General features: G+C 36.8%; 3 protein-coding genes across 3 annotated transcripts in view; 1 reads left to right on the top strand and 2 right to left on the bottom strand.

The window, feature by feature from the left end:
- Positions 1–230: 230 nt before the first annotated feature.
- On the top strand, positions 231–2,198 carry LOC107732871 (coronin-1A-like). The gene is made up of 6 exons (XM_016544286.1): positions 231–378; positions 460–564; positions 677–822; positions 918–975; positions 1,542–1,757; positions 1,852–2,198. Exons 1-6 carry the CDS (start codon positions 247–249, stop codon positions 1,939–1,941), a joined length of 747 nt encoding a protein of 248 aa, XP_016399772.1. The 5' UTR covers positions 231–246; the 3' UTR covers positions 1,942–2,198.
- A 73-nt stretch (positions 2,199–2,271) lies between these two features.
- LOC107732873 (claudin-4-like) lies at positions 2,272–4,212 on the bottom strand. Its single transcript, XM_016544289.1, has 2 exons — positions 4,079–4,212; positions 2,272–3,237 (listed from the first exon to the last, which is right to left on the bottom strand). Exons 1-2 carry the CDS (start codon positions 4,208–4,210, stop codon positions 2,734–2,736), a joined length of 636 nt encoding a protein of 211 aa, XP_016399775.1. The 5' UTR covers positions 4,211–4,212; the 3' UTR covers positions 2,272–2,733.
- A 502-nt stretch (positions 4,213–4,714) lies between these two features.
- Positions 4,715–8,450, bottom strand: part of LOC107732872 (claudin-4-like) — a 5,135-nt gene continuing 1,399 nt past the window's right edge. The window contains exons 2-3 of the mRNA XM_016544288.1: positions 6,522–6,654; positions 4,715–5,680 (exon numbers count right to left, since the gene is read on the bottom strand). Of these exons, the coding sequence (XP_016399774.1) occupies positions 5,177–5,680; positions 6,522–6,653 (636 nt within the window). The 5' untranslated portion in view covers position 6,654 and the 3' untranslated portion in view covers positions 4,715–5,176. The remainder of the gene's footprint in view (positions 5,681–6,521; positions 6,655–8,450) is intronic.

Below are 8,450 nucleotides of genomic sequence, written 5' to 3'. Positions count from 1 at the left end.
GTGCGTGCATGAATTCACTGTAATAAAATGATAAAATAATGTGAATGATGCTGAAAAAAGAATGCATGGGGCATAAATAATTAATATGGTTGCATTGTTTACTGTAAATCAATTAATTGAAGTTGTGAACATTTTTATAGTGTTCTTTCATAGCTTTTTCTCTTTCTTATACGTTCCTTTCTGCCAGCTCATTTACTGTCACGTGATTTGTCACTGCTCATATCTGTGTATCATCTTTCTGTGTATATGTGTGTTCAGGAGAAGGACAAGCCTCATGAGGGCTCCAGGCCAGTCAGAGCTGTGTTTGTGTCTGATGGGAAGATCCTGACCACCGGTTTCAGCCGCATGAGTGAGCGTCAGGTGGCGCTGTGGGATCCTGTGAGTACATCATGTGCTTCAGAGGCTCTCTTTTTCAGTTTTACAAGCAAGTGACTCATAAAAGTGTGTTTGTGGTTGCAGAACAACTTCAGTGAGCCCTTGAACCTGCAGGAGCTGGACACCAGCAGTGGGGTGCTGTTACCTTTCTTTGACCCTGACACTGGTATAGTCTACCTTTGTGGCAAGGTAAGGAACTAAGAAAGACATTCAAGTTTTGAGCCAAATTTAGATTTTATGGCCATGAAGAGTTGTTTGTTCATGAAGTTGGATGTTTTAACCAGTGTATTTGGTTTGACAGGGTGACAGCAGCATCAGATACTTTGAGGTGACGGACGAGGCCCCATACGTTCACTATCTCTCCATGTACAGCAGTAAAGAGAGTCAGAAGGGCATGGGCTACATGCCTAAGAGAGGCCTGGAAGTCAACAAGTGTGAGATTGCAAGGTAAACACATCCAGGCTTATAGTGTACTTGCTTTCTCCCACAAACATACAAAAGGTCAGCATTTTAAATTATGGATTATTGCATATTTATTTTAGGTTCTATAAACTCCACGAGAGAAAGTGTGAACCTATTGTAATGACTGTGCCTCGTAAGGTAAGTTTGTCCAAGTCAAAATCAGCTTAATTGTTGTCAAAGGTTTGTGGTCAGTAAGAGTTTTTAGTTTGAAACAAACTAACAGATTTCTATTTCAAATAAATACTGTTCGCTTCAACTTCTATTCACCAAGTATCACATTTTCCACAAACATATTAAGCTGCAAAACTGTTTTCAAGATTGATAATACTAAGACATTTTTTTTTGAGCAGCAAATCAGCATATTAGAATGATTTCTGAAGGATCATGTGACACTAAAGAATGAAGTAATGATGCTGAAATTTCAGCTTTTCCATCACAGGAATAAATTACATTTTAAAATATATTAAAAATAGAAAAGAGTTATTTTAAATTGGAATAATATTTGACAATATTACTGTTTTACTGTATTTTTGATCAAATAAATGCAACCTTGGTCAGTGTGTTATTATACTTCTTTCAAAAACATAAAAAACTGTACTGACCCCAGATTTTTTGAATGGTAGTTTATTAATGCCACACGTTTGATTAAGTGCTGCTTATTTGTTCCACTGTCTTAATCCGGCATTATCATTTCTTTGCTTTAGTCTGACGTGTTTCAAGAAGACCTTTACCCCGACACGATTGGTCCAGAGCCATCGGTGGAGGCAGATAATTGGTTTGCTGGTAAAGATGGGGAACCCATCCTGATCTCCTTGAAAGACGGTTTTGTGGCTACCACCAAAAATAAAGAGTTCAAAGTCATCAAGAGCTTGATGGCCACCACATCATCTTCCTCAAGCAACCGACAGTCTGACAGTGTGGTAAGAGATCAAAGGGAATCCTTTTTAATTATTTAACCTCTAACACAGTGAATTGTAAAGTATTGTGTAATTGATCATTCTATTTCATATACAGGACGTGCAGGCCTTGCAGAATGAGGTGAACGAGCTGAGAGAGATGGTTGAGCAGCTGACCAAGCGAGTGAGCGACCTGGAGAGCAACTAACTGAAGAGAGACCCCAATAGAATGAGAGAAGGTTTAAAAGAAAAATGCAAATGGACATGTACAAGATATGCAAATAATGAAATCCGAAAAGGTGCATATTGGAAAGAACATTTTGTAGAATTATGTGAAAAGTCTTCATGGGATACCATTTTGCAGTCCATTTCAGACCAAATTTTGCTCTTCAGGGATTTCACTTTTTTAAAAAGAATTTTGATTTGTTTGAAGCCCATTTTAATATATGTTTTATAGGATTTGAAATAAATGCCAGTGTTATTTTAACAAAGATTTATTTATGTGTCAAAAACTCATTGTTCATTCTACACATACGAATGTCTTAAATCAGTCAGTTTTATTGAAAATACATGAAAGACAATCGAAATGATTATGACCTAATACACAAAAAAAACATCATATAGCAATTGTACAGATTACAGTAGATTCCTGTATCCTAAAAAGTTCTTGAAAAAATATAAATGACCTGAAAGTATTTCGGACACAAGCTCGGCCCATCCCTGAATTTTAATAAACAAGTGCATTGTTTATTAGCTGCTTTAAGAAATTGCAGCAGTACACCGTAAACTATGTAAAACTAGTTAAAAAGCTTAGAGACCGTTTTTCTATGACAGTTCAGTAGCTCCAAACAAGTAATATTTACATCGTTCTGGATCTTAACCTTTTCTAGTTTGTTATTCTCGTTACCTACCGATTATAAAGACTACTTGCTAACATAGACATATTTCACATACTACAGCTTCAATTTCTGTAACTACTCTTTAGTTTAACCCATTTCATCTACACATAATTCTTGCTTGGTGCAGAGGCGCTGTTGCTGCAGTATTTGGCGGTTCCGCCGGATCCTCCGGAGTGCGGTCTGCTGAAGCAGCACAGCAAGCCTCCGGCCAGCAGGAGCAGGACTCCTCCTCCCCAGCCCACAAAGATACAGGCACCCAGCTCTCTCTTCTGAGATTGGGCTACCAGTGGATTGTTGAAGTCGCGCACGACATTATGAGCGGCCCAGCTGACGGGGATGATCAGCAACAAGCCGGCGAGGATAAGCCCAATAGCGGACACCAGACTCACTTTGGGTTTGACTTCTTCATTTTCGATGCAGGTAGTGAAGTCGGCGCCGGCGCTCAGAATGAGCAGGGACAGGACAGTGAGCATGCAGCTGATGATAGTCATGGCACGGGACGCCTGAAGGTCAGAGCCCAGGATGAGCAGCGAGTCGTAAGCTTTACACTGCTGCTGTCCGGTACTCTGAACCACGCATTCCATCCACAAGCCCTCTTCTTGAACCTGTGTGGCAAAGGAAAAATACGAAATGTACCTTCCCATCCATATCATTTAATCATTATCCTTTCAAAAAAAAATATTTCTACCGTGAAACACGAAATTATTTATTCAGCCTATAGCAAAATGTCGCTGTAATCGTGCTACAGTCTCCATCTTTCTGTAAGGTAGGCTATGCTTGACGCATTACATAATCGAACATTTAAATGATTGAATAGGCTAAGCCTACACGTCTTGTTGGCTATAAATATAAATACACGTCTTGGATATATTGAAATAATAATTTGAGTTTTCATTATAGCCTACTTTTACTTTTAAGTTTTAGTCATTTTGGTATGTGCTTTTTTGTTAGGCCTACAGTTGTTTTTAAATATTTATAGGTTTAAATAGGTTATATTAATATTTTAGCATTAACTTATTTTTACTTAAATTGGATGCCAAGGCAAAGTTTTTAAAGTTAAAGTTTTTCATCTAATGTTTGCATTTCAGCTTTATTTTATTTCAGCTTTATTTCAATCAATGAAAAAAAAAGAACAATAAAAACACTGTTGTATTACAGCTGTCAAATAATCTTTGGTAAATAATGACTTAAATTTCAGTCTTCCTTATATACAGCTGTTTTATGGCTTCATGAGATTTTAGTAGTCTATATGGTTCCATGGACCATGTTTGTTTTGGTGTCATTTTTACAGCTTGACGGGCCCTAATCCTCAGACATTCTGTTAAAGATCTACTTTGCAGTTTTTGAAATAATATGAGTAAATTATGAATAAGTTATATATATATATATATATATACATGCATTTATTCTTTGAACTGAATTTTTGAAATTGCAGCAATTGTTTACCTGTGCAGTGATAATGTTCTGACCAATAAAAGCAGAAACCTTCCATCTTGGAACAGCAATGGTCACGACCGCTGCAATGAGACCTAAAATTCCCAGTGCCATACACACGATCTGTACTCCAGACGAACCCATTCTGAAAGAGGAATAAGGACGATTAAATAATAATAACAGATTTAATGTTGATACATTAGTTGCACAAAAAAAATATTGATGCTCTCAGTTTGGAAATGGGGTTAAAACTAAAAAAGAAAAGAAACAGAAATGGCAAAAGCAGTGGTGAAGTGGTTTTAAATCCTTCCTGTTTGAGTCATTAGTAAGTGGTATATTTTGTAAGACATGTTCTAGTCTAGTGCTTATGCGTTTCCACATAAACTCAATGGCTCCTCCCTTTAGACAGGCCCATACAGGAACTTGTATTTCAGAGCTATAGCAGAAAAAAAACAACATATCTAAGAAAACCCATATCATGAAGCAAGCCTCAAGTCTCAACAGATCCTAAAATCTGCTTTTAGCTACATTTGTTACGTAACTGCCACACCCCGAGAGGGGTCTCGGGTACTGCTTGTTCTATTTATTCTATTCTATTCTATTCTTATTTATGTGTCAAAAACTCATTGTTCATTCTACACATACGAATGTCTTAAATCAGTCAGTTTTATTGAAAATACATGAAAGACAATCGAAATGATTATGACCTAATACACAAAAAAAACATCATATAGCAATTGTACAGATTACAGTAGATTCCTGTATCCTAAAAAGTTCTTGAAAAAATATAAATGACCTGAAAGTATTTCGGACACAAGCTCGGCCCATCCCTGAATTTTAATAAACAAGTGCATTGTTTATTAGCTGCTTTAAGAAATTGCAGCAGTACACCGTAAACTATGTAAAACTAGTTAAAAAGCTTAGAGACCGTTTTTCTATGACAGTTCAGTAGCTCCAAACAAGTAATATTTACATCGTTCTGGATCTTAACCTTTTCTAGTTTGTTATTCTCGTTACCTACCGATTATAAAGACTACTTGCTAACATAGACATATTTCACATACTACAGCTTCAATTTCTGTAACTACTCTTTAGTTTAACCCATTTCATCTACACATAATTCTTGCTTGGTGCAGAGGCGCTGTTGCTGCAGTATTTGGCGGTTCCGCCGGATCCTCCGGAGTGCGGTCTGCTGAAGCAGCACAGCAAGCCTCCGGCCAGCAGGAGCAGGACTCCTCCTCCCCAGCCCACAAAGATACAGGCACCCAGCTCTCTCTTCTGAGATTGGGCTACCAGTGGATTGTTGAAGTCGCGCACGACATTATGAGCGGCCCAGCTGACGGGGATGATCAGCAACAAGCCGGCGAGGATAAGCCCAATAGCGGACACCAGACTCACTTTGGGTTTGACTTCTTCATTTTCGATGCAGGTAGTGAAGTCGGCGCCGGCGCTCAGAATGAGCAGGGACAGGACAGTGAGCATGCAGCTGATGATAGTCATGGCACGGGACGCCTGAAGGTCAGAGCCCAGGATGAGCAGCGAGTCGTAAGCTTTACACTGCTGCTGTCCGGTACTCTGAACCACGCATTCCATCCACAAGCCCTCTTCTTGAACCTGTGTGGCAAAGGAAAAATACGAAATGTACCTTCCCATCCATATCATTTAATCATTATCCTTTCAAAAAAAAATATTTCTACCGTGAAACACGAAATTATTTATTCAGCCTATAGCAAAATGTCGCTGTAATCGTGCTACAGTCTCCATCTTTCTGTAAGGTAGGCTATGCTTGACGCATTACATAATCGAACATTTAAATGATTGAATAGGCTAAGCCTACACGTCTTGTTGGCTATAAATATAAATACACGTCTTGGATATATTGAAATAATAATTTGAGTTTTCATTATAGCCTACTTTTACTTTTAAGTTTTAGTCATTTTGGTATGTGCTTTTTTGTTAGGCCTACAGTTGTTTTTAAATATTTATAGGTTTAAATAGGTTATATTAATATTTTAGCATTAACTTATTTTTACTTAAATTGGATGCCAAGGCAAAGTTTTTAAAGTTAAAGTTTTTCATCTAATGTTTACATTTCAGCTTTATTTTATTTCAGCTTTATTTCAATCAATGAAAAAAAAAGAACAATAAAAACACTGTTGTATTACAGCTGTCAAATAATCTTTGGTAAATAATGACTTAAATTTCAGTCTTCCTTATATACAGCTGTTTTATGGCTTCATGAGATTTTAGTAGTCTATATGGTTCCATGGACCATGTTTGTTTTGGTGTCATTTTTACAGCTTGACGGGCCCTAATCCTCAGACATTCTGTTAAAGATCTACTTTGCAGTTTTTGAAATAATATGAGTAAATTATGAATAAGTTATATATATATATATATATATACATGCATTTATTCTTTGAACTGAATTTTTGAAATTGCAGCAATTGTTTACCTGTGCAGTGATAATGTTCTGACCAATAAAAGCAGAAACCTTCCATCTTGGAACAGCAATGGTCACGACCGCTGCAATGAGACCTAAAATTCCCAGTGCCATACACACGATCTGTACTCCAGACGAACCCATTCTGAAAGAGGAATAAGGACGATTAAATAATAATAACAGATTTAATGTTGATACATTAGTTGCACAAAAAAAATATTGATGCTCTCAGTTTGGAAATGGGGTTAAAACTAAAAAAGAAAAGAAAAGAAACAGAAATGGCAAAAGCAGTGGTGAAGTGGTTTTAAATCCTTCCTGTTTGAGTCATTAGTAAGTGGTATATTTTGTAAGACATGTTCTAGTCTAGTGCTTATGCGTTTCCACATAAACTCAATGGCTCCTCCCTTTAGACAGGCCCATACAGGAACTTGTATTTCAGAGCTATAGCAGAAAAAAAACAACATATCTAAGAAAACCCATATCATGAAGCAAGCCTCAAGTCTCAACAGATCCTAAAATCTGCTTTTAGCTACATTTGTTACGTAACTGCCACACCCCGAGAGGGGTCTCGGGTACTGCTTGTTCTATTTATTCTATTCTATTCTATTCTATTCTATTCTACTCCATTCAATCTATTCTATTCTATTCTTTAATTTTAGATGTAGGAAAAACACTGAGCACCTTTTCAGTGAACTGCTTGTTTTTTTACACTTGCCTCCAAATGTCTGTGGCTTTTTATTCATGTCGATCTCACTGAACTTGTCTTATGTCTCCTCAGGATTTGCTTTTGGGTGATTCATAAAACTACTGTTAGAATGTATGGACTGCACTTAAGACCCTGCATTGTCTTCCTACTCAGCACTAACAAAGCGCAATGGATTGGTGAGGAGCTAGAGAAGGTGACCAGGTGGTGCGTGGGCACCAGCAAAATGAATAACGGTAATTGTGGCTGTTTTTAGTTGACGGTGAATCATTCAGCAGCTCGAATTAACATGCTGTCCCGCTCCTCCAAAATTGTATTCTTTCTGTCTACGCAATGATAATTCTGCTCTTAACTGAGCTAAAATCATGAATGAGTGAGGAATTTTGCTTTTTATGTCTGCATATGTGCTATGATGTCCAGGATTCAGTTATTTTCTAACAATATTAACAAAAAGATAGAGAAGTCCATAGTAAATCCCAACAATTTGTAATATGACGTGTTTCAAGAAATTTTGTAATATGTAATGATTTATATGTTATGTTCAATGTTGGGCTAGTTACTCAAAGAATGTAATATATTACTCATTACTAGATACTCATTTCAAAAGTAATATTGTTAATTTGCTTATTACTTTCTGGCAACAGTAATTAGTTACACTACTAGTTACATAATTTTTTCTTCACGCCCCACAGAAGTTGTAACTGTGTATCTCCCACATAAAATTCTTCTTACTTACAACATATTTCTGCCTCATCATTTGACCAAAATCCACATTGGATCGCAGTCAGAAGTTATTACAAACACTCAATAGTGATTGATAGTGACATTCAAGTAGAAGTGTTGTATTAATCTCATTAATTGTCATGTGTAGCTTGAAGCTAATTGTAATTCCTCTGTGACCCATATACGATTATATTTCATAATATATTTTATCAAATCACATAAGTTAGTAAGAAACTGTTTAATTTTCCAAAAAGATTTTTAATTATAGTAATATAATGTACCACATGCTGATCAGAGGGATGTAATGCCAGAGTAAAGTAAAGCCACAACTTACACAACAGTGTTCAGACCATCTTTTTTCCTGACTAAATCAATATAATGCAATATTTTCTGCTTTAATGTAAGCTTTTCCATATTCCAAGCTTGCCTGCTGCACTGGGCACATCACATGCATGTGCGAGTCATGAAAATAAATCTAGGAATTATTTGATTGTTGGATTTTAAATCAGCGGGGT

The sequence above is a fragment of the Sinocyclocheilus rhinocerous genome, unplaced genomic scaffold (genome assembly GCF_001515625.1).
Source record: "Sinocyclocheilus rhinocerous isolate Xijiao unplaced genomic scaffold, SAMN03320098_v1.1 scaffold220, whole genome shotgun sequence".
Taxonomy (NCBI): Eukaryota; Metazoa; Chordata; class Actinopteri; order Cypriniformes; family Cyprinidae; genus Sinocyclocheilus; species Sinocyclocheilus rhinocerous.
The sequence above is the reverse complement of the archived record's forward strand: the minus strand, read 5'-3'. Positions and strand labels throughout refer to the sequence as shown.

What these genes read in the sequence shown, in the direction of transcription:
- LOC107732871 (XM_016544286.1), top strand. Translation starts at nt 247, where the DNA reads ATGTGTGTTCAGGAGAAGGACAAGCCTCATGAGGGCTCCAGGCCAGTC. An exon ending in AGGTGGCGCTGTGGGATCCT is followed by an intron (nt 379 to 459) that starts GTGAGTACATCA and finishes TTGTGGTTGCAG; the next exon opens with AACAACTTCAGTGAGCCCTT. An exon ending in TAGTCTACCTTTGTGGCAAG is followed by an intron (nt 565 to 676) that starts GTAAGGAACTAA and finishes TTGGTTTGACAG; the next exon opens with GGTGACAGCAGCATCAGATA.
- LOC107732873 (XM_016544289.1), bottom strand. Translation starts at nt 4,210, where the DNA reads ATGGGTTCGTCTGGAGTACAGATCGTGTGTATGGCACTGGGAATTTTA. An exon ending in AGAACATTATCACTGCACAG is followed by an intron (nt 3,238 to 4,078) that starts GTAAACAATTGC and finishes TTTGCCACACAG; the next exon opens with GTTCAAGAAGAGGGCTTGTG.